The sequence below is a fragment of the Panthera uncia genome, chromosome B4, assembly GCF_023721935.1.
Source record: "Panthera uncia isolate 11264 chromosome B4, Puncia_PCG_1.0, whole genome shotgun sequence".
Lineage (NCBI taxonomy): Eukaryota > Metazoa > Chordata > Mammalia > Carnivora > Felidae > Panthera > Panthera uncia.
In genome coordinates this window covers 44531048-44558603 of record NC_064809.1, presented here as the reverse complement: position 1 = coordinate 44558603, position 27556 = coordinate 44531048, and the positions used below count along the sequence as shown (strand labels likewise).

At 37.4% G+C, this 27556-nt stretch overlaps 2 protein-coding genes across 4 annotated transcripts in view; one reads left to right on the top strand and one right to left on the bottom strand.

Moving 5' to 3' along the window:
- The window catches only part of LRP6 (LDL receptor related protein 6), a 179909-nt gene extending 160515 nt beyond the window's left edge, over positions 1-19394 (top strand). The window contains exons 18-23 of the mRNA XM_049627077.1: positions 4254-4490; positions 4975-5085; positions 9565-9795; positions 11045-11181; positions 11854-11951; positions 14012-19394. Of these exons, the coding sequence (XP_049483034.1) occupies positions 4254-4490; positions 4975-5085; positions 9565-9795; positions 11045-11181; positions 11854-11951; positions 14012-14306 (1109 nt within the window). The 3' untranslated portion in view covers positions 14307-19394. The remainder of the gene's footprint in view (positions 1-4253; positions 4491-4974; positions 5086-9564; positions 9796-11044; positions 11182-11853; positions 11952-14011) is intronic.
- The window catches only part of BCL2L14 (BCL2 like 14), a 53506-nt gene continuing 38844 nt past the window's right edge, over positions 12895-27556 (bottom strand). For all 3 annotated transcript variants that reach the window (XM_049627095.1, XM_049627097.1, XM_049627096.1), the window contains one exon: positions 12895-13078. In XM_049627095.1, coding sequence (XP_049483052.1) covers positions 13019-13078 — 60 coding nt within the window. In that variant the 3' untranslated portion in view covers positions 12895-13018. The remainder of the gene's footprint in view (positions 13079-27556) is intronic.

The window sequence follows — 27556 nt, the reverse complement described above, 5'->3', positions numbered from 1 at the left end:
AAAAAAAGTTTTAATGGTGTTTTCTGCTATGACAACAACTACTTAAATACATGTTTCTGTAAACAAAGATTGGTTTATACACTCAGAAAAGTTGTTGATAAGGTGTTATAAAAATATTTTATTCTTCTAACTTTACTTTAAAAAATAAGTAAATAACCATGTATTTAGTAGCACCTGTGAGGCACTCTGCTCACACTACAGGAGATTTGAATATCTTTGAGATAGAGCATACAGTTTAGTTGGGGAGATCAAATATGTACACAGTAAAAGTTAAGCTCTGGTTCTTGAAGTGTCTTCCCTCAGAATAACAAGTGTTGCACAATAATGTGAATGTACTTAATGTCATTGAACCACGTACTTTAAAATGGTTAAAATAGTAAACTTTGTTACATATATTTTACCACAATAAAAAAAAAGAGCAATGATATGTTTCCATATCAAGGTGCTAGATTATTATTACTCTACTAAGGCAAATCTTAGAAATGCTTACCTTTATGTAATGATAACATAGATAAAATTGAGTCAAATATACCATCTTCGATTTAGAAAATAAATGTCTTTTAGGGGCGCCTTGGTGGCTCAGTTGGTTAAGCATCCAACTTTGGCTCGGGTCATGACCTCAAGGTTCATGGGTTCAAGCCCCACCTCAAGCTCTGTGCTGACAGCTCTGAGCCTGGAGCCTGCTTCGGATTCTGTGTCTCCCTCGCTCTTTGCCCCTCCCCTGCTCACACTCTGTCTCCCTCTCTCTCTCTCAAAAATAAACATTAAAGAAATTTTTCTTTAAAGAAAATGTCTTTTAAAAGAACTTTGATTTTTTTTGTCATATTTTGTGATTATTTTCAATGTATGTATTAAAATTTTTAAATGCATGTATTACATTAATAAAGCATTTTAACAAATGGGTTACCAACATTCAAGAGATACAGTGTGTCATTAAGAAAAGTACCCTGGAGCCCTTTTCCAGCTGGTTCTCTTCCAGAAGTAAGCACTATTCTGATTTTTATCCCCATAATTTAGATTTGTCTGTTCTTGCATTTTATGTAAGGAATAACGATGTATGTATTCTTTTTGTGTCTGATTCTCTTGGTTAATATTTTTGAGATTATTTTTGAGATTCAACCATATAGTGGAATGTATCAGTAGTTTTTTTCTTCTTATTGCTGAGTGGTGTTTCACTGGATAATATGCCACAGTTTTTTCTCATGTTGAGTGACATTTTAATTGTTTTCATTTTTTCTGTTCTTAAGAATAAAACCGTAGTCAGTGTTTGTATACAACTTTTTTTGCGGGGGCGCCTGGCTGGCTCAGTTGGTGTGACTCTTGATCGCAGGGTTGTGAATTTAGGTCCCATGGTGGGTGTAGGGATTACTTAAAATCTTTAAGAAAGTGTGTGTGTGTGTGTGTGTGTGTGTGTGTGTGTGTGTGTGATTTAACATTGATTATACAGTGGAGGTAAATGAAACACAGAATCTTAATTCCTGACCCTCAAGATGTGTTTTCATTTGAGCTCATCTTACCTGTCTCCTTTCGTTTCTCTCTTTACTTTCGTTTGGCTGTTTAGAGTTTGATGACCACTGTTGTATGTTCTGTTTTGTTCTGTTTTGTTTTGCCTCTGTGGCTTTACTTGCGGTACTTCAAAGATGTAGTTCTCTTCTTGCATGCCGTCCTAAGTCTTATTTTTCAAGGAGTGTCTTCTCGTGATCTTTAAACCTTCACTAGCCATTATTGTCCCCGCCCCCCTTTCTCTGAATTGTAACTCTTGTTACCACAGTTTGCCTGACATACAGTTCAGAGTAATGTTGTGTTTTATATTCATTAGTCTCTTTCTCTTCCTAGCCCCAGATTAAATTATAAGCTCTTTAAGGACATGGACCCTATTTTACCTATTTTTATTCTCCACATGATCTAGTATAGTGCTGGATACAAAATAGGCTCAAATTCCCTCTATAAATAATACTTCAAATTCCCCATGTAAAATGTTCACCTGTAATTTGCAGTGTTCTCTAAAGTTTTTTTGTCTGTTTGTTTGTCTATTTATTTAGAGACAGAGACAGCATGAGTGGGTGAGGGACAGAGAGAGAGGAGAGAAGGAATCCCAAGCAGATTCCCAGCTGCCAGCACAGAGCCCAGTGTGGGGCTTAAACCCATGAAGCCATGAGATCATGACCTGAGCCAAAACCAAGAGTCAGGCCCTTAACTGACTGAGCCACCCAGGCGCTGCCCCAGTATTCTCTACTTTAAAGATAAGAGGTTTTCTGATATTAACAAAGTTACATTATCTAGAGAATTTACTAAGAGAGAAGGTTTTAAATGAAGTCCAGGAGCCTGGGATATAAAGGCAATGGGCTAAAACTAGAGAGGCTGTCCTTTTCGTCCTATCTTTTATTTTTAATTATCCCTTTGTGTAGGAAGCTATATGACCTTGGGCAGTCACTTAGTCTCTCTGAGCCTGTTTCCTGATTTGCAAAACAAGGAAATTGGGCTTGAATGGCAATTCTCAAAGTGGCCTTAGCAACTTTTACATTTTTAAAAATTAAAAGGGCCCCAAACAGCTTGTGTTTGCATGGGTTATGTTTATCTATATTTACTGTAGTAGAATTTAAAACCAAGAACTTTAAAAAAATTTGTTAAAAATAATAATAAGCGCTTACATGTTCTAAAGTTAAACCTGTTAAGAAAATTATAACTATATTGGAGCCCTTGGGTGACTCGGTTGAGTGCCCCACTCTTGATCTTGGGTAAGGTCATCTCACAGTTTGTGAGTTCAAGCCTGGCATCGGGCTTTCGCTGATGGTGTGGAGCCTGCTTGGGATTCTGTCTCTCCTCTCTGCTCCTCCCCCACTTGTGAGCGTGCACTCTCTCTCTCTCTCAAATACATAAATATTTAAAAATTATTTTTTAAAATTTATAACAATATTTTCTGAAGCAAAGTAATTTAATTTTAGTGAGAAATGTGGCATTGTTTTTACATTTTTGTATATCTCTTTTAATGTTAGGCCAGATTCTCATGTCTACTTCTGCATTCAATCTGTTGTAATATGTAGTTTGGGTTGAAATATATGAGGAAATTTAGCCTGAAATGTAGTTGGAAAATAGAAAACTATAATAATAGTCTTTTAAAATAATTATACATATATCTTGAATTCTACACCAGGTATTGACCAGTGGTAGTTTACTGTAGATTTAGTTGCAATGTGGAATTTGAAACCATATGAACTTTCATACTCTCTTAAATTAAAATCCACTGGTCTATTTTGTCCTCTAATTGGATATTTTACCCAGACCTGATTTTGTAACCTTACACTGTGGTCATTTGGAAATACTAGAATTCCAACCAAAAATTCCCAGATCTTCAGATTTTGATGAATTTCATTATTCAGTATCAAAAACCCCATGTTTATCTCACTACCAGTCTCATTAGAAAAAACTTTAGGGACACCTGGGTGGCTCAGCCAGCTAAGTGTCTGACTTCAGCTCCAGTCATGATTTCACAGCTTGTGGATTTGAGCCCCGCTTCGGGCACTCTGCTGTCAGTGTGGAGCCTGCTTTGGATCCTCTGTCTCCCTCTCTCTCTGCCCCTCCCCCACGCTCTCCTCTCTCTTCTTTTTCTCTCTCACAAAAATAAACATTAAAAAAGAAAAAAGAAAAAACTTTTAAGTACTGGGAATCTGTCAAACTTACCATGTTAGATACAGATTGTCCAAAATTATAATTTCTGGTTGAAAGCTCCATTGTTACAATATGCTTCAAAAGTACAGTGTTATGATTTTGCCATTATTTTCCTTGAAGTAACAGGCTCACTGGTTCATTTTTTAAAAACTTCCTGCCAAATACCCAAGTGTAAATAACTGTAGTTTATTTGTCAGTTCTTTTAAATTAAAATTAAAATGGTGTTCCATTTTGGGTTGAGTTTACAACTCAAAGTGCTTTCCCTAACTTTAAAATATTTAGAGGTTGGTGATTATAGTGATTATTCCTAAATTATGTGTCAGATTATAATGGATTGCAAATAATCCTGCTTGAGTTATAAAATTTGAGAAAACTTCTGCCTTATAGTTTTTGCAAGTTAGTGAATCTAAATGTGGTAGTGTAAAAATTGTACTTCTTCTCTGATTAGTAAGGATAGTTTACAAACTTTATTTATTAAAAAGTGTTTTGCGCATGTTAATATTAAATGAGCTTCACTAGGTGTGTTTGTACCTTTGTGTGACTGTTGTGTTTTTGTCACTCCCCTCCCCCTTGGTCATTTGAAGAACCCCCAACATGTTCTCCTCAGCAGTTTACTTGTTTCACCGGAGAAATTGACTGTATCCCTGTGGCTTGGCGGTGTGATGGGTTTACTGAATGTGAAGACCACAGCGATGAGCTCAATTGCCCTGTATGCTCGGAGTCCCAGTTCCAGTGTGCCAGTGGGCAGTGTATCGATGGTGCCCTCCGATGCAACGGAGATGCAAACTGCCAGGATAAGTCAGATGAGAAGAACTGTGAAGGTATCCAGACTTCCTAGGGCCTGGCTGTGTAGTCTTTTTTTCCCATTAATGTTCAGTTGTTTGAAATTCAGAGTATTGCTTTGGCTCAGTGGTAAGTAGTCCTTGTTTCCAGTGAGCTCTGAAGTAGTGGATTAATTGATTACAATGTAAAATAATTTCACATTTTCCTCTTTGCACTACTAACCTTTAACGTGGTAAAAAATGAGCAAATAAATTCTCTAGAACTTTTTTAGTATCTAGAAATGCACATAGATAGAATTCTTTAATTCTTTACAGAGTAGAGCAAAATAGGAAATTTCCTGCTGGATTTCTTTTTCCACTTTTTTCTCTCTACCAATGGAAATCTCTAGAGAATAATTTTTAAGTTATATTTTAAAGTCTAATTTGTTTTTCATTTGTACCCAGAAAGTACTTTTTGTCTCTTGGCAGAGTTTCACTTTACATGATAGTGAAAATAAGAAAATTGTTTGCATTTTTTTCCCAGTGCTTTGTTTAATTGATCAATTCCGCTGTTCCAACGGTCAGTGCATTGGAAAACATAAGAAATGTGATCATAATGTGGATTGCAGTGACAAATCAGATGAACTGGATTGTTGTAAGTAGGACTAAAATCTTATATATTACGCTTCTGGGAGACTTTTTAAAATACTTTTTTTCTTTAAAGATGTGTTTCACGGGGCGCCTGGGTAGCTCAGTCGGTTAAGCGTCCGACTTCAGCTCAGGTCGCGATCTCGCGGTCCGTGAGTTCGAGCCCCGCGTCGGGCTCTGGGCTGATGGCTCAGAGCCTGGAGCCTGCTTCTGATTCTGTGTCTCCCTCTCTCTCTGTCCTTCCCCCATTCATGCTCTGTCTCTCTCTCAAAAATAAATAAACGTTAAAAAATTAAAAAAAAAAAAAAAGATGTGTTTCACTTAGAATTTCCTTATTAAGAAATAAGCATTAAAGTTAAGCTAGTTATTTGTACCAAGATCTTTTATGTTTTGCTTGTAATAATTCCTTAAAGACAGTGGTTTTCTTATGCACAAAGCTCTTCACAGAAACATTTAGGAAAGCATCAGAGAAGAATAAGTATTATTTTGCCACAACTAGAGTTAGGAAATTCTCAAATGATTTAGATATGTAGAAATCAGTTGGTGGCATAAGCTTGAGAGTTTCTGAACATCATTTCTGATGTTTATCATCTCTCATTTTTTTCTAGACATATTTCTACCAGTTTCTCAGTGACTTTAATAGCTTCCTTAAAATGTAGCCTGAAGATACTTAGGCCATCTTATACCCCTAGGCCTAAAGACTCTAGGGTACATAACCCATAGTTTCTTCAGGGTTCATAGCCCTGACATAAAATATATCCCAAATTGATAAACTTAGTTCTGAGTGGAATTCAGCATAAATCAGATCTACCCTGTCAAACTGGTTTAATGAAATTTAGATAAAATTCATTTAAAAGCTCTTTACTCATAGGTTGCCTGGGTGGCTCAGTCGGTTAAACATCCAACTCTTGATCTTGGCTCAGGTCATGATCTCACAGTTTCATGAGTTCAAGCCCCACGTCAGGCTCTATACTGGCAACACAGAGCCTGCTTGGGATTCTCTCTCTCCCTCTCTCAGAGTCTTTTATGGTTGAGGTTGTAGTAAGAATAGTGATTTTATTTTATTGTTATTTTTTAGTTTACTTATTTTGAGAGAGAGAGAGCGTGAGTGGGGGAGAGGCAGAGAACAATGGTGAGAGAGAGACTCCCGAGCAGACTCTGCACTGCCAGCGTAGAGCCCAATGCGGGGCTCGAACTCATGAAACCGTGAGATCATGACCTGAGCTAAAACCAATAGACGCTTAACTGACTGAGCCACCCAGGCACCATAAAAATAGCGATTTTAAAGCCAAGTAGAGATGGATTTGAATTCTGGCTCCACCTCTTACCAGCAAATTATTTATTGTCAGACTTTAGTTTCTTTATCTTTAAAATGAAGATAATGTTTAGCCTGGTGGTTGTGAGAAAATTAAATAACTTAATGTATATAAAATATATAGCTTGGTTCATAGTAGATACTGTTGATTAAGGAGTGTGGTAAATGATACTAAACGTGCTGTTGTAGAGATCTATACGAGTGGTAGCACAACAGAGCGAGTGGTCAGATCTTCAGGAATAAAAACAGGGTTCATCAAGGAAGACATCTTAGAAAAATGGTGCTTAAAATTGGGTATTGATCAGTGAATAGAGTTAATTGTACAGATAAGTGGAGAGATTGCATTCCAAGCAGAGAGAATATGCTATTCAAAAGCAGAGTGAAACAGGCACCTCTGGGAAACTACATGTAAATGGGATGCCAAAATGTAGGCTATGTCTTGAGGAGGGATATCAGCAAAAGAACATACAGTAAGGGTGAGATCATAGAAGACTCTGCTTTTCTTCTAAAAAGCCCAGAGAGCATCCAGAATAACAGCCATTGACAAACTTAAGTGAAGGACCAGCATGGCTATGTAATTGTGAAAGCTGTAAAAGCAGATGCATTGCCAATATAAGATTAGAGGCAGCTAAATGACACATTGGTTGCTTTCACACTTTTTGGATCACCTCAAGAGGAGTACAAAGATGGGGGTGTACATGTAAACGAGTCATGCGATAGTATATACCTATATTATGTAGAATGTATTCTGAAGTTTTCTGTTTTAAAATGCTTGTTGTAACCCACTAAATTTTTTTCACCATCTAATTACTTGGAGCCTATAATTTAAAAATTCTTAGGAGGCGATTGTAGTTTAGGCAGAAGATGATTATCTAAATCAAGAGGAGCAGTGGTGGTGGAAAGGAAGGGATAGAGTTCAGAGCTATCTCAGAAATAGAGTAAAAAGCGTTTTGTAACCACTTGGATGTAGTTGATAAGTTTAGGTTAACTCATAGGTATCTCACTGAGTGGCTGGAGTCATTAACTAGAGTATGTAGCAGGGACTGAAAACTGAAGGACCATTCCATATCTTGGCTCAGATGTAATGTTTGCCTGATACAGGTTTTTTTTATTAATTTTTAAAATTTAAGTTTAATTTAAATGCTTTTGATTTGCCACAGGTGCCATCATTTATTTATGATCTGCTTTACCCCTGGAATCTAGGAAACATGTCAGATATTGGTGAAGACGACTGCAGTGTAGACAGGTCTCTTCAAAGTTGCTGATGAGCTTATCCCACTGAAGCTATTCAGGAAGTTGTCAATTGTATGGGTCTGTAGCTCAGGAGAGAGATTTGGCCTCTACTGTTAAAGATAATTAAAGCTGAAGCAGTAGATGAAGTCTCTCAGGGAGAGTTACGTAGAAGAGGAAAATAGTAGAAGATAGAAGGAAGTCTGGCAAGCACCTGCACCTAAGAGGCAACAGAAGAGAAGGAAGCCAACAAAAGGAAACAGAAAAAAGAAGAATCAGAGACAGTAAAATTAAGAGAGTGGTATCTTGGAAGGATACTGTTTAGACATTTTTGAGAAGAAAACATAGAGCCAGCAGCATTGAATGTTTAGAGAGGTCAGTAAGATGAAGAGTTAGTGAAAATGGCAAATAGGGGAACTCTGACCTTTGCCAGACTAGTTTCACTGTGGCGATGAGGATAGGAGCCTGATTTCAGTGAGTTAGGATGTGACCCAGAGACTAAGCATTGGAGATAGTGAATATAAACTATTCTGTCTTGACGCTTGGCCTTAGAAAGCAATGCCAAGGCACTGGAAGGGAGTACGATAGATGGCTGCTCACAAGGACTGGGGAGGATCTGTACCCCAGAGTCCACAGACAAAATATGTAACTGACAGCCCCTGCATATTTTGTAATTTAATGATATCATTTTCTTTCATTTCTTTTATTTAATCTATTAGGGGCTGAATTTAACTCTGTGGGTGGGAGATTTAAGGTAAGATGAAGCAGAAGGAAGGTTTTTTAAAAGATCTGCAGTTGCGAGATACAGTCTGACTATTCGGAATGGAAGGAATTTCCTTCTAAATAGAAGAGTAATACTCTAAATCTGATGAGGCCTTTTGCTATTTCCCTCTACCTGTAATATTGATGCCACCTGCTTCTAAAGCCTTAGATAGCTCAGGGATCTGATGAAGGTGAATGCCACGGGCAGGGTCTTCCTCTGGTTCTCTCATGCTCTCACCTTTCTAAGTCCCGCACTCAGGTACCAGACACCTTATGTTTCTTGCCCTCACTAGACTTACCCTGAAGGTACCAGCATATTGGGCCTGAGAGCTAATGTTCATCTTTAGCTTCTCATCTCCCTTCACCAGGCCTATATGTCACTTTTCAAACCTAAAATCAGGCTCAGAGCTCGTGCCTTGCTGGTGCAGAGTTGGCTTCTTTGTTATTCCAGTTAAAACATTTGACGACTTTTCTAGGTACATCCCTTTTGGCCCTAAAATTTTCTCTGAAATTTCAAAATAACCCTGTTATTTTATGATATACAAAATGAAGTAGGATGAGGCGCCTGGCTGGCTCAGTTGGAGGAGCATGCGACTCTTGATCTCGGGGTCAGGAGTTCGAGCCCCATGTTGGGTGTAGAGATTACTTAAATAAATAAATAATTTTAAAAAATAAGGTAGGATGGGGCGCCTGGGTGGCTCAGTCAGTTGAGCGTCTGACTTCGGCTCAGGTCATGATCTCGTGGTCTGTGAGTTCGAGCCCCATGTCGGGCTCTGTGCTGTCAGCTCAGAACCTGGAGCCTGCTTCGGATTCCGTTGTCTCCCTCTCTCTCTGCCCCTCCCCCGCTCATGCTCTGTCTGTCTGTCTCTCTCTCTCTCTTTCTCTCTCTCTCTGTCAAAAATAAATAAACATTAAAAAAAATAATAAAGTAGGATAAATTTTAACTGTCTCTGTATTAAAGCTTAATGATTAACTATAACTCACTTACATCTTTGTTATCAGTTTGCAGATATACTTCTCAGTGTATTGTTTTATTTCTATCTTTGCTTAAGGATAGTTCATTTTGATTTCTAATGGTATTTATATACCCATAGGGCATGGTGTACATGTATTCATAATAACTATTTTGAGTCTGCAGTTGTTTCTCCATTATATAACTGTACTGCATTCTCATTTTAGATCCAACTGAGGAACCAGCTCCACAGGCCACCAATACAGTTGGTTCAGTTATTGGAGTAATTGTCACCATTTTTGTGTCTGGAACCATATACTTCATCTGCCAGAGAATGTTGTGTCCACGTATGAAGGGAGATGGGGAAACCATGACTAATGACTATGTAGTTCATGGACCAGCTTCTGTGCCCCTTGGTTATGTGCCACACCCAAGTTCTTTGTCAGGATCTCTTCCAGGTGAGCTAAGACTGATCCATTGGGAATCAAGTCTTGGGTCCTGGCAACATTGCCAAATTTCCTTTATAGAAACAAAATACTGCCTAGAGTCTGTTTCAAACTAGACTCCTTTGGGTTTAAAAAATTATAAGAATAAATATTTTACTTTTAGCACTCTTTATACAGAAGATCTTAGATCTTAGTAGAAATTGTCCAAAAAATATAAAGCAAATACATACACATTTATATACACTGATTGCATTTACTGCATGCACTACATATACTGTATTTCTGGATGTACTCTACTGAAAGTGAAAGCTAGACATTTGGTAAAGCGTCATAAACCACAAGTCCTTTAGGTGCACTATTAGGAGACCTCAGGGCCACTGAGGACAGGAATTGAAGGTGCAAAAAAATAGATTAGGATTCCTTTTCAGCAAACAAAGATTTGGAAATAGCTGGGTTGATAGCAGGTTTGTTTTGGCATAGCCAAGTAGCCAGAAATTCTGTGTACTTGAGTAGACGATATTGCTCTAGCAAAGTACAGCTTTCTTGTAGTGCTTTCTGGTGCCCATAGTGAAAAGACCCCCCCCCCCCCATTATTTTAATGAATATGGAGAAGGAGTTACCGGGCAAAAGCTGTCAGAAAATAAGAACTTATTCTGGGTGTAACTCTAAGTAAACAGGATTTTGAAACTGTTAATGATAATGATTCCTTATTTTGCTATACCTATTTTCAGTTAGTGGAATATGGGAAGTAACTTGGGAAAAAATAGAATTCTGGCATTGGTGGTTGTGATTCCAACAACATTTGCATACATTAGATGAAAAAGATGAAAAATCTCCCATACTTTGTATTCATGCCCTTAAAAGTGGATTTAGTTTCCTTTTGAGCAAATCTCTTGTTTAATCTACCCTGCTTTACAGCCTCCACTCTCCATAGGCCTTTTCTTCTGCAAATCCTCTAAAGTTGAAAACTTCTTGTTTTGAAGAGTGCTGCTTCTATCCTTGGGGGGAAGGGATGGGAGCTATTCTTGGCCTTGTTCTAGGCCAGCTCTCAGTGGAAGTGTTCACTTCTAGAGAACATTCGTTTCCCTTCTGCATTAAGCATTTTCAATTATTGTTAGGAAACGAGAGCACAAATTGTTTTAAAATCAAACTATTTGGCTATTGGTATTTGTAATCCTAGTATTAAATAAAAATATTTTATACATAAAAATAATTTGTATAGATCTTAATCATCTTCAGTATTTATCCTCCTTCATTTTAGGAATGTCTCGAGGTAAATCAATGATCAGCTCCCTCAGTATCATGGGGGGAAGCAGTGGACCCCCTTATGACCGAGCTCATGTCACAGGAGCATCATCAAGTAGTTCTTCAAGCACTAAAGGCACTTACTTCCCTGCAGTAAGCAGTCTGTTTTTCTTTGTTTCACTTTGAATGCTAAGATAAATAGGATCCTAGACTTTTAACTTCTTTAAATGTGAGTGCTTAGTGATGGTAACTTAGAAAGTTTTTTAGTATACTATTTAGGCATATAAGGCTCCTAGGAAAGATTTGCCACCACCATGCAAGCACTTTTAAAGTCTTTAAGTTTACTGTGTATTAACCAGCATATTTGAAGGCACTAGACAGTAATTTCATATTTTGGGTAAAAGTAGAACTACTAAATAGTATCTCCTGAGAGACTTAGGATGACCTTCATTCTGTAACCTCCCAAAAAAGGAAGCATGCCTGTTATTTCTCCTAAGTCAGTGATTTTTCTCTAAACGTTTATAATTTAAAAAAATCAGAACCCTATTGTGCTGAACTTAAACCAGTGACTTACAGATTATAGATTTTCTGCTTATTACCTTGCACTGTTTAGCCATGATGAAATTGTATCTTAAGGAGTAGAGAGCCCCACTCCTGAAGCACTATTTGAGGTCAGTTCTTTGAAAGAAAGATTGTGCTAACTGTGTAAGGGAAAGGAATACAAACAGATGAAGGAAGAGAGTGTAAAGAAAGTCTAATGGTCTTTATCTGGCATTATTATTATTGTAATAATTATTGTAATAATTTAATTATTGTTCCATTTAGATTTTGAACCCTCCGCCATCCCCAGCCACAGAGCGATCACATTACACTATGGAATTTGGTTATTCTTCAAATAGTCCTTCCACTCATAGGTCCTACAGGTAAGATAAGTGGAAGTATTTATTAGAAGAAAGAAGTAGTGGGTTTGATGTAGCCCTACATAAATAGATGATGAGAGAGATTAGGCATCTTGTCTTGATAATGCTGATGTTGTCCCTACCGCACATCCTTTTCTTTTCAGGCATTACACATTTTTTTAGAGAGAGTCACAAGTGTTGACTTTATAATAATGAAGTAGAGTCAGCTCCCAACACTGCTTTGGCAGTATTGTAAGGAAAAGTTACCCACCAAAATAACTGATTACAAAATAGGCTACTGCTCAGGTTAGCTTTGTTTGGTGGCCTAGGAATGGAATATTGGCATAGGACTGGAGTTCAAAGAGTTGTGAGAGCTGTAAAATTGCAGGGGTGCAAAGAGCACAGAATTTGAGAGAAGTTGGGAGAAGCTTAAGTTCAGCCCTTGCTTCAGTATTACACCATCTGGAATGAAAAATTCTTCATAAAGTTGCCTGGAATAAATCACAACTCACTAAAATAAATGAAATCTATTTGTAAGACAAAATGGGGACATTTTCCCCTTGTGCTGATTTGTGTCTGTAGAGCATGTTAAGCAGGAGAAGGACTAGTGTTTACCTTACTCTTTCCATCTTGTTTCAAAGGCCAGCAGAAAGTCAGCGGCTTGATACTCTGTGTAAACCTAGTGCTGTGTTTATCAGTGTCCCTCAAGTGCCTATTATCTTCTAGATAAGTGTTTCCTAGACTTCCAGTCAAATTGCCCTGATAAAACCGTACAGATAGGTAGAAATCAAGTGAAACTGTTGATAGTATCTTACTCAGAATTCCCATTTCAGTTTATATACATAAGATTAAGGCCTGATTCTGAGCTGATATTTTTGTGTTTTATTGTAAATTGCTTTCCTTGCCACTAGTTTGTTCTAAAAAGCCGAAAGAGAAAGCAGAAACCTCAAAACTGAAAAAAACAAAATGAAAGACCCCAAATTTTTATTTTTAAAAAGTTATTTCTTTAAATTGAATAAAACATTGTTTCATTAAAATGAACATAATTGCATCAAAAACATTTCTTACTTGACCATTTCCCACGTCTCAAATTAAGCCCAGTTTCTTTCTTCTGAGTCACTTTTCATCATTTGTTGAGATTCTTGTCTGAACTGGAATGTAAAAGAATTTTGTTGATTTTCTTTCCTTTTTTCCTAGCTTTTTTTTTTTTTTTTTTTTTTTAACATGAAAATGGAAGTGTTTGGCCTTTTAGTTGAGCCTAGAATGTTCATCAAGGCTCAAACCTGATTGGACAGAAAGATAAAACCTAAAAAGTGCTATGACCTCATGTCAAATTGGTAGTAAAACCGCTTGAGAACCTGCTCAGCAGGTCGTGTAACCTTTAGCCATTTGTTTTGAGACCAACCCTGGGTGCTAGCAGATGGTTTCTGTGTTGGGATGGGGTCTTGTGGCACACTCTGTAGCACTGGGTGTTTAGTGGATTGTTACCTCAGCTTTGCACGTGCTCTTGCCCCTCTTTTGTCACTTTGGTGACGGAGTATATAAAGAAACCTTGATTGGGATAAATATGAAATAAGATCAGCTTTACTATATTTCAAATGTAAATGCTACATGAAGTTACAGATAGAAGTAGAAGTGAGAGCTAGCACTTTGAAATGAGCACTTCCTTTCACTAGTGTGTTCATCTCTTTTCAATGCCTTTTTTATTAGTTAGCCATGCTGCAAACTTGCTGAACTTGAAAAGGCAGAACAACAAGAAATAAATTAGGTCTCAGTTGGTTAAACGTCCGACTTCGGTTTGGGTCATGATCTCAGTTCTTGGGTTTGAGCCCTGCGTCGGGTTGTGCTTGACAGCGCAGAGCCTGGAGCCTGCTGTGAGTTCTGTGTCTCCCTCTCTCTCTCCCCCTCTGTTGCTCATGCTCTGTCTCTCAAAAATAAAGAAACATCAAGAAAATTTTTTTTAATTGTAGTAGTGTATGATCTTCAACCTGAAGTTTACATCTAATACTTCTGTATTCTGATAGAGAAGAAACTGCTTTTCTATAAAACTAAGTGTCTGCTTCTTGATCTTCTCCCCCTACCAGCTACAGGCCATATAGCTACCGGCACTTTGCACCCCCTACCACACCCTGCAGCACAGATGTCTGTGACAGTGACTATGCTCCCAGCCGGAGGATGACCTCAGTGGCAACGGCCAAGGGCTACACTAGTGACTTGAACTATGACTCAGAGCCTGTGCCCCCGCCTCCCACGCCCCGAAGCCAATACTTGTCAGCAGAAGAGAACTATGAAAGCTGCCCACCCTCTCCATACACAGAGAGGAGCTACTCTCATCACCTCTACCCACCGCCACCCTCCCCCTGTACAGACTCCTCCTGAGGAGGGGCCCTCCTCCTCTGACTGCCTCCAACGCAAAAATGTAAATACAAATTTGGTTGAGATCTGGAGGGGGGGAGGGAGCTATTGGAGAAAGATGAGGCAGACCATGTACAGTTAAAAATTATAAATGGGGTAGGGAATACTGGAGATATTTGTACAGAAGAAAAGGATATTTATATATTTTCTTAAAACAGCAGATTTGCTGCTTGTGCCATAAAAATTTGTATAAAAAATAAATTTGTACTAAAAGTTTTATTTTTGCAAACTAAATACACAAAGCATGCCTTAAACCCAGTGAAGTGACTGAGTACAAAGGAAACAGGAATAATAAAGGCATCACTGACCAGGAATGTCTGGGCTTTATTAATACCAAAAAAAAGAGAGAGAGAAAGAGAAGAAGAAGAAGAAGAAGAAGAAGAAGAAGAAGAAGAAGAAGAAAAATTCAAGTCCATCTCAGAGCAGCAAACCATAGATACTTGGAAGTAGCCAAATAGCCTTCATGTTAGCTAACATTTGAGGGCCAATAAGTTTAAGAAATCACAAAAGGAAAAAGAAAAAAAGGTATTAAAACTAACTTTGGACAAAGGGCTTTATTTTCTCTAGGAATCCCATTATTTTAGTGAGGAAAATAGGTCTTTATAAAAATCCCTTCTGGGTGTTGCCATTGGAGGAGATGAGCTGTCCAGTCAGATGGTGTGGGGCTCTTTGTGTGTGCAAGTCTTCTGTCCCTACCTTAGAACCCACAGCCTCTGTCAGAAGAATTCGTTTTTTCTCTAGGTGTTTTTACCTTGCTTCCTCCCCCAGCAGCTTTGTAGGCCATTTTGCCAAGATATCACGATTTATTCAAAGCTTTTTTATCTGAGGATTGATAAAATGGAATTTTCTAAATTAAGGTTTCATTTTAATATTTCTACTAGCTCTGTTCCTCTGTAGGCTTAGCTCTTCAGTTTGACTGATGTTTTTGCTTAATGATCAAAGGTTAGACATATTAGTGCTCCTCTTCCAAGATTGTTTTAATGCTCATTAAAATATCTTTTCACAACACATATAGGCAATGTTTAAGAATTACAAATTTAACCATTATGTTTTGTTGTAAATTAATCATATATCCTTGCAGTACTTTCAGCATATAATACCACAATATGAAATCATTTATATATATATTTTTTTTCTAGTAAAACATTTAAATATGTTCCAGTTAGAGACAATCTATTTAAAAAGAGAATTTTTTTGTTATCATTAGGTTTTCCCTTTATTAACTGTTTGTGACATTTTCATGTTCTTTAGGCCAATTTTTCTGAGTGATGTCTACATACATACCTCTTCTAATGTGTGACGTGACTTTAATATCTTCCTGTTACCCAATGTGAATGTTAGATTGTTTTCAAATTATCCACAAATTATTCTTATAATCACCTCTTATATATTTTTGTGTGTTCTCTCTTATCCTGTTATGGATTAAGATGATTTAACAAATTTAACAATGTGGATTAAACGAGAAGGCCAACCGTTGACTTCTCAGCTGTCAGAACTTGGGTGGAGGGGAGTAACGGAAGGCTCTTCTGCCACCTGCCTGACCTGCGTGGTCCTGGGGCTGCTGCCTCTTCAGCTCTTAGGGCTGACGTGTGGAATGATTCTAGCACTGCTCTGCCACCTTGCCAGAAGTTAGTTTCCTGCTTTTTACATTTTTCCAGCACTTCTCTGCTAAAACTGAATGTGTTTTTAAACTAATGTATTTTTACCTTAACAGATGTTGGTCAGTCAGTTATTTGAATGATTTCTTTCTTTTTTTTTTTTTTTTTTTAATTCTGTCTTGCTGAGGCCTCTCTGGATTTCAGGGCCCAAGAGAAAACCATGGAAGAAAAGATTCAGACTTTTGGCAGGGGTGAAGTAACTTTATAAGCAATTAAAAATACCTGAGGAAACTTTTTAATGAGAAAAAATGTGGTTTCAGAATAATGCTTAGATTGTCAGGGGCACCTTCTATGAATCAGGTGCCCTTGAGTTTGCATATAAATAAATGGTGATCCATCAGTGTCTTGCATTAACTCTTCCTGTCGGTGGAACAAAGTGCTCACAGTCTAACAGAATGGACACTGGAGTTGCATTCTGTGACACGGGGGCCTCTGACACTTAAATGAAGATGGAAAGGTTAGCAATAACTGGGTATCAATTAGAATTTAAGAATTCTATATGTTTACATTTTTTAATGTGCATCTTTATCTGGTGGGCTTCCCATGTGGAAACTTGCACTATAACGAATTAAGAAGAATATTGCCTTGTTGTATCTCAGTTCAAGTGCTTGTACTGCGATGGCAATGGCCTCTTCTTGCAAAATACTGATTTGTGTGCCAATTTGTTTGAAATTATTTGAAGGCAGTTCCGCTTAATCTCAGGGTCCTCTTTCTTGGGTAGTTGAGATGGATTCTTAATATTGGGGTGGGGGGGTGTACCTTTAAATGAGAGAATTGTCAAAAATCGGGAAAGATTGGCCCTCGGGCTACATGGACAGTTAAGCTTAAGTAACAAACTATCTTGATTAGTATTAAACACAACAGGTTTAATTGGAAAAACTGAAGATAAAAAATAAACATGAGCACAAATCAGGGGGAAAGTGGATAAAGGTTTTGAATTTGATGTATTGCTATATTCACTATCCATGAGGGTAAAATGAATAAAATGTCATTATTTTCCTTAAATACTTAAGTATTTAATTTTGAACACCGGTCTTAAAGCATGTCTAGTTAGTGATGTGATTAAAATTATCTGAGAAATGAACTCTGGCATCGTATACTTTGTGCTTATGTGCTATAGTAGGCTCACCTTCATTGAAGTGGTCTTTTATAACTGTGCTTTTATAACTTTGAACTTGGCTCCTGCAGAACCCTTGTCTTCTGAACAGTGACCCAAGGGGTTTTGCTGCTTAAATCAGATAATGGCATATTCACAAGAAAAAAAAAAAAGCTAAGGGATAGAATTTCTCAGTATTAATTTTTCTTTTGTGAAATATTATTACGCCTTTGACCTTTGCTGCCCCTCTTCTATAGCAGCATACATGAGATGTCTGTCCAGCAGAACATTAGTTATTTTAACTATCTTAATTTTAATATAACAGTACTTTGAGATATATCAAGAAGTATCTGACACTTGAGAATATCTGTTCTAAAGGGATGATATATATTTAGAAATGAAGACTTTACAGTACATTTTCATCTAATAGGCCAATAATTTGGGGGCAGAGCTTTTGAGCAGTAAAATTTTAGCTTGACTGAGGATTATATATTTGTTCATCATTTTAAAACACTCTAAAGTCAATAATTTGTAGAAGGCCAACTCCAACTTTGATAATACACAAAAATCTCTACCATCTGTGTTAGGTAGCAATTAATTTGGGGGAGAATCTTTTTGTTTTGCCATAAAGGCCTATTAATGAAGACTACTCCAAGTACAGTTAGTAGGTATGGCTTACCTACCTAGCCTGTTAAATGCGTCTGTGTGTGTTTATGTAACCTTATACCAGTAATCCTGGTAGAGACTACTTCTGGTACCAGAGAGGCTTACTGTAGGCAGGTTGGCTCCTCTGTGATAGTTGTGCTAGTCTAGTCAGTCATGTGCCTAGATTTGATTCCTAGAAATGTAGTTTTTAAAATTGCTTTTTCTCTTGCTGAGGGAAAACTTGCCACTTCATTGATTTGCACGCCGTAAGAGCTTCATATTGGTTACCATTACACATCTAACAAAATTCAGAAGCAAAAATCTTGGGCTTTTCATACCCCAGATATGCCATGCTTTTAATAAGCTTTAAGTCTGTATAATGACATACATCGTATATTTGGGGTGTGGATTTGAGTATGTGAATATCATCAGTTGGCCAACAAATGTTAGGGCATCCACAAATGAGACTATACACTAAGTGTAGACAGGGACTGAGTCATAAGTTTATAATCAAGTGTTGTTTAAAACATGTTCTCAGAATTCTTAAACTCAGACTTAATTTTATTTGGTATTCCTTTCTTTATCCCGAGCCTGAAATGAGCCAAGAGAAACAACAGATGATTTTAGAAAGTACTGGTAGCATATGTGTGGTTTCTGACTTCTGGGATGGCATCATTTTATACTAGTCTCAAAATTTGCCTTTTGAAATTTTCAGTTTCAGGAGATAACATTTTACATTTATAGTTTTTAAATTATGAGCATTGTGAATCCATATACTCAGGATATTTCTGTTGGACTTGATTCTGCATCTCATGAAACTAATAAGCCTGCACCTGAGTAGAAGGGGAGGTAGATTCTTCGGTCTTACTGACGATCCTCACCCTCCTTCAGTCCAGGTAATTTTACTTGGTTTTTCTTTTTCATAAAGCATCCTTAAGCTATTGCTAAGTTTATTGCTGTAAACAATCCTCGTGACTTTACAGATAGAACTATAAACAATGATTTCCTGTACTCAGTATAGATCTAACGAAAACTTTTACATTTCCACCATTATCTAGGGTTTACCCAAAAGTCTACACCAAAGATGTAGAGACAGTGTGCTTTTTGCTTATGCTTAACTGTCCATTTTTTTTAAACAAATGTAAGAAGGCCAGGGATATATATATCATATATGTATGATTATCAATGCATAAATATAAATATTAAAAGGAAAAGAAAGTGAATAAATCTAATTTTACATGAAATTAAGTATCTGGGGTTAGTAGGAAAATGTAAAAAGAAGAGGATACCAAGAGCTTAAGCTGGACTAGCCTTATTTGCAAGTGAAGGATCTGGTGCTGCTTTCAGATGTTTATCCTTTGTGTTTTTAAATTTTTTCTTAAGCTTTAATCTTTGTTATTGTCTTAAAGTCAGCTGGTGTTTCTTGTTCATGGACTTTGGTACGATGGTGCTTTGCAAGGATGTATTTATATTTAAATGGCCAACATTTGGTCAGCCCTTGTCCACTATTCACTTCCCCCTTTTTGTAAAATAAGTGCTTTAATTGTAAACTGTATAAAAATACCTTGTATAAATCCCCTTTTGATTATTACAATAAGCTGAGTTGTAACAAATGAAATGTTGATTTTTATAATAAAACAGTGGAAAATAAAAGTGTCAATTCTTTTCAGCAAGAAATTAAAATAGCCGATTGTTCATTGCTGTGACTTGCATTTCAGAGGCAACAAAACCCACTTTTCTTGTTTGTATTTCAAATAAAATACAACTTTGGAAGAGAGGTTTGAGCATAGTTCAGTGCTGCCCATACCTGTGATTGGAAACAGATAATAAGGGAAATATTTTGTGTTTCCTGCTCTTGTTTTCAGTAAACTCCTGGAAGGAGCCCGCTGTAGACTCTGAACCTCCCCCCTCTCGAAATTAGCTTTAAAAATGAACATGGCTCTTCCTGACACAAAGCCCAATATGATACGACGATACCGAAGGAGCCGCAGAATATACCCCTTCAAAATACGCCACTGTGATTCAGGTGGGCACTTTAAAACAGCAAATACAGATAGAGGCTTTCTCTGAGCTCCCCTTGTCTGTCTAAAGACTGATCCTCCAAAAGGAACACAGTTGTCATAAACCATAAATCCCCTCCCTGGGAGCTTGATCAACCAGGGAAAAATGATTCTTATCCCTGGAGAGAAGACTAGGAAAAATAGCCAAACTTCGTCCCGACTGTCACACCTCCCACCTATTCTTCTAAGGACCCATTCATCTTTCCTAAAATCACTTCCTACTTACTCTTCCCTAAGAGGCCTACATCTTCCCTCCCCTTTTCCTATTCTTACAGTAGTTAAGCCTGAATTGTAAGCCATCTAGGGGAGTTTCTCACTTTTCCCTGGGTATCTCCCATGTATATGTAAGTTAATACATGTTATTTTCTGTCTGTTTTGTTCATCTGTTTCTTATTACGAGGGTCTCGGCTAAGAGCAGAAGGGTAGACAAAGTTATTCTCCCCTACAACATTTAACATGAGAGTGAATGGAAAAACCAGTGAGAACTCACAGCTACTAGATCCCTGCTTGGGTCTAAGTTTGCTGGTTTGATAGGAAGAGAGGAAAGCTTTATTATTTGGCATTAGTTAAGCTCAAACATCAGGGGGTTAAGTGGAACAAATGTTAGTGTCAAGTCTTCTCTCTGAGACTCTTTCTCTTAAGTGAGCTTACCTTGACTTCTTTGCTGACCCCTCCCATTCTTTTCTTTGGAAAACAAAGTTGTGCTGTTCCCAGTGGAGTCCAAGAAAGGAAAGACAGAACCGAGGTTGCTTTGCCTGATTTAAAGGCAGGCTCAAGAGTGGGAAGGACAGTGCAAGTTGTTTTGGACTTTTCTCTACCCAGGTAAGTTTTCTGCTAAGTTAACACGTACAGTCTTTCTTACTTTTAATTCTTTGCGTACAGTTGCAGTATTTCTGCAAATGTTGATTAAAGGATGAATTACTGTTGACAGGGTCCGGGACATGATACCCCAAAATGCGACACATTAGCATAGTGAGTATTTCAAGGAATTCGAGAAATGGCATGTGCAGGAAGAACCCTCTGACCTTTCCCTGAAGCCGGTTGTTAACCCTAATGTGAGAAGTGCCCTCCCTGTACACATAGGTAAGGGGGCATCCTTATCTCAGAAGAGAAAGGGACAAACAGGCCTTGCTAAGTTTGCCCCCATTTATTACACATTGCTCATACTCTTTGTTCTATCATATCTTTCCATGACTTTGCGGTTCTCATCAAACCTAGCATAAAACACAGGTTTAACCATTTCTTTGGGTTTTCATTTCTTTATGAGGGCTCCTGTGTCACTTAAAACTTAAAAGACATTTGTATGCTTTTCTCTTGTTAATCTCTTATGTTACAGGGATCCAACTCAAGAACTTAGAACATACTTTTCCTTTCTTACAATGTGCTCTGATTTCTGGTTCCATTTATTTGTACTACCATGCCGTCTTCATAACACCACCGACCCCACCACCACCTGTCCCCCCCACCCCGAAAATTCTCCACCCAAGATTTGCATTTGTAACTTCAGCTTTCATCACCATATAAAGCCAATCTTTCCCAATTAAGAGACTAAAAATAAAAGATTATTTTGCTAAGATTTGTCCAGCATTTACTGTTGTACCAAGTACTAAATATCCCCTCTGTCTCCCCCTTAATGTAATCAACCAACCGATTAACACCTAAGCTAGACAGGAAACATCCAGTTTGAGTATGAAAAACTCCAGTGCAAAATTTTGATCAGAGGCAGTTGGCAGTGGGTGGAGGGAAAAGGACATTAAGATTGAGATTCTAATCTTTGTTCCATTTTAATTAACTGCCAAGGCATGCCTGAACTCATTTAATCTCTCAGTATTTGTTGGCATAAGGCTCTGATAGAGTTTTCCCAAGTTCTTGGGAAGGACTTGGGAAGGGTTAAGGGAATCAAGTTTTATACAGTGCTGTGATTCTCATGACAGGGCTTTTAAGAACTCAATGTAGATCTGGAGCTATTTATATTTTCTATTATGTCAATTTTTGTCATTTATGTCTTTCAAGGAATTTGTCCATTTCCTCTTAAGTAGTCAGCTTATTGGCATAAAAGAGTCTCTTATCCTTTCAATGCCTGTTTCCATTTCTGATATTGGTAATTTGTGTCTTGGTCAGTCAAACTGAAGGTGTATTGATATTCTTGATCTTTAAAAAAAAAAATCAGCTCTGGAGTGCATGGGTGGCTCAGTCGGTAAAACATCCCACTCTTTATTTTGGCTCAGGTCATGAACTCAAGGTTTGTGAGACTGAGCCCTGCATCACTGGACTGTGCTGGGCATGGAGCCTGCTTAAGATTCCCTCCCTCCCTTTCCCTCTGCCCCTCTGCTGCTTGTACTCTCTCTCTAAAAAATAATAACATTTTTTAAAAAATCAGCTCTTGTTCTAATTCCTCTCTGTTGTATGTTCATTTTCTGTTTCATTGTTGTCTGCTCATTATTTCCTTCCTTTAGCTTATTTGGATTAAATATGCTAGTTGCTTAAGATAAAAGCTTAAGTCACTGATTTTAGACATTTTTTTTTCTGATAAAAATATTTAAAGCTGTATGTTTCTCTCTATGTGTGCTTTAGCCGCATCCCACAAATCTTGGTGTTTTCATTATCATTCAGTTCAAAACACTTTCTAATTTCACTTGTAATTTCTTTGAACCCTAGATTACATAAAAGTATGTTTAATTTCTGAATATTTGGGGATTTTCCAGATACCATTTTGTTATTTTTAGATTTAATTCCATAATGATCATAGGTCCTCTGTATGAGTTTAACTCTTTAAAATTTATTGAGACTTGTTTTACCAGCCAGACTACGGTCTATCACAGTGCATGTTTTATGGGCACTTGAGTACTATTAAAAAGGAAAATCACAGGTCCAAAATGGAGTCACTTATGCTAGGCCACATCAACAAACCAGGGTGTAATGCTTAACCTAATTGCAGTTTCAACCTCCCCCAGAAATGTAGTCTTAACCTGTCAGGAATTTTCTAGTCAGCACCAGTAAGGTAATATGTCACATGGGCCCTCTGCATTCCCCAAAGGAAGGACTTCACCCGAAAGAATCCTTTTTTCTGTTTATGACTTCCTTGTCCTGCCTTTAAGAACCTTTCCTTTTCTGTAGCCCTTTGGAGCTCCCCTCTACTCGGTACAGAGGATGCTGCCAATTCATGAATTGTTCAGTAAAGCCAATTAGATCTTTAAAATGTACTTGGGGGGCGCCTGGGTGGCTCAGTCGGTTGAGCGGCCGACTTCAGCTAGGGTCATGATCTCGCGGTCCGTGAGTTTGAGCCCCGCGTTGGGCTCTGTGCTGACGGCTCGGAGCCTGGAGTCTGTTTCGGATTCTGTGTCTCCCTCTCTCTCTCTGACCCTCCCCCGTTCATACTCTGTCTCTCTCTGTCTCAAAAATAAATAAAAGTTAAAAAAAAAAATTTTTTTTTTTAAATGTACTTGGTTGAAAAAAAAAAGATAAAACTTACTTGGTTGAATTTTTTCTTATTTAACTATAGTATGCTGTAGTTGCATACAGTGTTCAGTAAAGGTCAATTAGGTCAGTTTGGTTTATACTGTCGTTCAAGTCTTCTATATCTTTGCTGATTTTCTATTCAGTTCTCCTGGGAGAACAGTGTGGAAATCAACTTTAATTGTGGATTTGTCTATTTCCCCTTTTAGTTTTGTCAATTTTTGCGTTGAGCTCTGCATAATTTAGGATTATTGTCGTAATAATTCACCTTTTTATTGTTATGTAATGTCCCTCTTTGCCTCCATATTCCTTGACTTGAAGTCCACTTTGATATTAATATACCCATTCCAGCTTTCTGACTAGTTTTGCATTCATTTTTCTATTCTTTTACTTTTAACCTCTCTTTCTTTCATGTTTAGACATAAAATATGTAGTTTGGTCTTCATTTTTATCAATACTATTTCTGCATTTTAATGGCAGTATTTAGCCATTTCCATTTAATGCAATTATTGCTGATTTGATTTGTCTACCATTTTGATATTTTCTCTTTGTCCCAACTATTCCTTCTTTTTACTCTTTTTTACTTCATTTTTCATATAAAATGAAACAGTCTCTTTCATTTTTCCCTTCTAGTCTTTTATGTTTTGTTGTCATACATGTTCTGCATGTTATGTCATGAGACATTGTTTTTGCTTTAATCAATTTTCTTTTTTAAAATTTAAAGATGAGAAAAACATTTTTATTTACCTTCATATTATTCTTTGGTGCTCTTCATTCCTTTTTATAGATCTGGGTTTCTAATACAGTTTTCCTTCTGGCTGAAGAAATTTCCTTCAGCATATCTTACAGTGTTGATCTAATCATGATAAATTGTGCCTTTGATTGTCTGAAATGTTGCCATGTTGTCTTAAGAAAATTTATGACAGCTTTATTGAGGTATAATTGACATACAATAAACTGCAGCATGTATTTGAAGTATGCAGTAATTAATTTTGTGTTTTTATATACACACAAAATAGTAAGACAAGGTAACAACAGTTCTATCACCCCAAAATGCTCATGCCCCTCTATAATTCCTTCTTTCCATCCCTCCGTTCTAGGCAACCAATGACCTGTTTTCTGTCACAATAAATTAATTGCATTTTCTATAATTTTATATAAGTATATATGTAGTGTATGACTTTTTTTTGGTTTTGGTTGAGCTTCTTAGAGATTCATTCATATGCATGTTACAGCATATACTGATAGTTTATTCTTTATATATATATAATATACATATTATATATATATATATTCATATATATATGAATAGTATCTCATTGTATGGATATACCACAATTTGTTTATCCATTCATCTGTTGATGAACATTTGGGTTGTTTTCCATTTAGGGCTTTCACAAATATAGTTACTATATTTGTACTTTATTTATTTAAATGTTTTTATTTATTTTTGAAAGAGAGACAGAGACAGAGCATGAGCCGGGGAGGAGCAGAGAGAGAGGGAGACACAGAATCCAAAGCAGGCTCCAGGCTCTAAGCTGTCAGCACAGAGCCGATGTGGGGCTCGAACTCACGAACTGTGAGATCATGACCTGAGCTGAAGTCAGAGGCTTAACTGACTGAGCCACCCAGGCACCCCTATAGTTACTATATTTGGTACAAGTTTTAAACCAATTCATTTCTTTTGAATAAATTCCTTTTTTTTTTTTTTTTTTAGTTTTTTTTTTTAACGTTTATTTCTTTTTGAGAGACAGAGAGAGTGCGAGCAGGGAAGGGGCAGAGAGAGAGGGAGACACAGAATCCCAAGTAGGCTCCAGGCTCCAAGCTATCAGCACAGAGCCTGATGTGGGGCTCGAATTCAAACTGCGAGATCATGACCTGAGCTGAAGTTGGGCGCTTAACTAACTGAGCCACCCAGGCGCCCCTATAGTTACTGTATTTGGTACAAGTTTTAGACCAATTCATTTCTTTTGAATAAATTCCTAAGAATGAAATGGTTGGGTCATCTGGTAGATGTTTAACTTTTAAAGAAACTATGGAAGGGAAGGAAAAATAAGATACAAACAGGGAAGCAAACCATAAGAGACTCTTAAATACACAGAACAAACTGAGGGCTGATGGGGGTGGGGGTTGGGGGGCGGGGAAAATGGGTGATGGACATTGAGGAGGGCACTTGTTGGGATGAGCACTGGATGTTCTATGTAAGTGATGAATCATGGGAATCTACTCCTGAAGCCAAGACTACACTGTATATTAGGTAACTTGACAATAAGTAAAATAAAAGCAAGAGAAAGAGATGCAATCCTATACTCCCCCCCCCCAAAAAAAAAAAAGAAAAGAAAAAGGAACTGCTTAAAATGTTTTCCATTTTGGAAATGTTAAGTTTGCATTCTAGTTTTTTAAATGTTTTAACTTATTTCTTTTGAGAGAGAGAGAGAGAGTGTGTGCACATGCGAGTGGGAAGGAGGGACAGAGAGAGAAGAGAGAGAGAATCCCAAGCAGGCTCCCTGCTATCCATGCTCCATCTCATGAACTGCAAGATCATGACCTGAGTTGAAATCAAGAGTCAGAGGCTTAACCGACTGAGCCACCTAGGTGCACCTACATTCTATTTTTCTTGAGTGAGCTTTGGTAGTGTGTCTTTTAAGAAATTTGTCCATTTCATCTAAGTTGTTGAATTTTTGGTATATGATATTCTCTTATTATCCTTTTAATATCTGTAGGACCTATAGTGATGTTCCCTCTGTTTATTATTGGTAAGTTGTGCCTTTTCTCCTGATCAATCAGGCTAGAGGTGTTACTGATCTCCACAAACCATCTTTTGGTTTCATTACTTTGACACCATTCTGCTTTCTTTCTCTTTATTTCCTTTCTTTTTTATAATTTAAAAAAATTTTTAAGTTCTTTGAGAGAGTGTGTGTGCACATGTGATCTGGGAAAGGGCAAAGAGAGGGAGAGAGATGCTCAGCTCGATCTCATGACCATGAGGTCATGACCTGAGCCAAAATCAAGAGTTGGACGCTCACCTTATTTCTCATCTCTCAGGGACTAGTCCTTCATTGCCTGATGCACAATGTCTTGAAAACGGAAAGCTATTCTTTCATATAGCTTGTCTTTTTTTTTTTTTTCCAGTTGTTTTAAGCAGGAGTTTAAACTCAGTCACTATTACTTCATCTTGGCTGGAAGCTGCAGATGATTTGGAACATTTGGAGAGTTTGTTAAAACTACACATATCTTGGGCCATACTCCAATCTCATTGATTTACCGGTTATAGCAGTGAGGCTAGGGTATATGATTTTGCAATTGTATATTAAAAGTAGGCCAGGCATTAGATAGACAAAGTTAAATTAGACATAATACTTGTTTACAAAAGCATTTTTGTTAACAGAAGCATTTATAATCCAATGCAAAAGATTAGTTCTTATGGCATAATGTCTTAAGTATAATGTCCATAAATAGTGTGCTCTGGAGCATCTCTATGAAGAAAGGTATCCAAATGTAGCCCTCTGGCAGCCAAGGGAGGGTTAGCAAATGCTTCCTGGAAGAAATGAAGGAGTGAATTTGGAAAGATGGGCTGGAGTTCATTGAATTAGTGGAAATAAGGGGAAAGGGGACCAGGAGGCAAGGACAGACCAAGTGGAGAAAAAATATCGTTATAAAGGCCCAGAGGTGCAAGGTTGCAAATGCATAATGTAGAATGGTTGAATCAAAGTGGGAGAAGAGGTGATCCCCATTGTCGCCATCCATAAGAAGAAACTCCTTTATCTCGGATGTTTTTCTGACTTTCTGTGTGGGGGCAGGAAGCAAAAGGGAATATTTTTTTTTCCCACAGTTACCTGATTTACATTCTTTATTTACCCTTTCCCACAGCTCCAGGTTTGATTCAGCATTACCTAAAACCACCATCCACCATTTATCAACAGTGGTATCAGGGTTTACTAATCATTGATTCTTCCTCTTTCATCCACTGTCAAGTCACTGTTGATTTCTCAGATTGTCACACTTTACAGATCAAACATAGACTTCCCCTCATCAGCCCCTATCATTTGTGTTTCTTGTAGATTAATTCCACAAGGAGCCCCAAACAATTGCATTCTGAATGCTGTTTAACGTTAGTTATCTTTTTTTTTGTACTTGGATTAAAAAGTACAAGAATACCTTTAATTATCTCCTTAGAGTTCTTACAGTCTTTCCAATGAACAAGTTAGAAAACTATGAAACAATTACACAAAAGCCACGTCACAAGAGTTGTTGAAGAATTTGGCCCCATTTGATTGCAACTCACTCAAAATTCTTTTG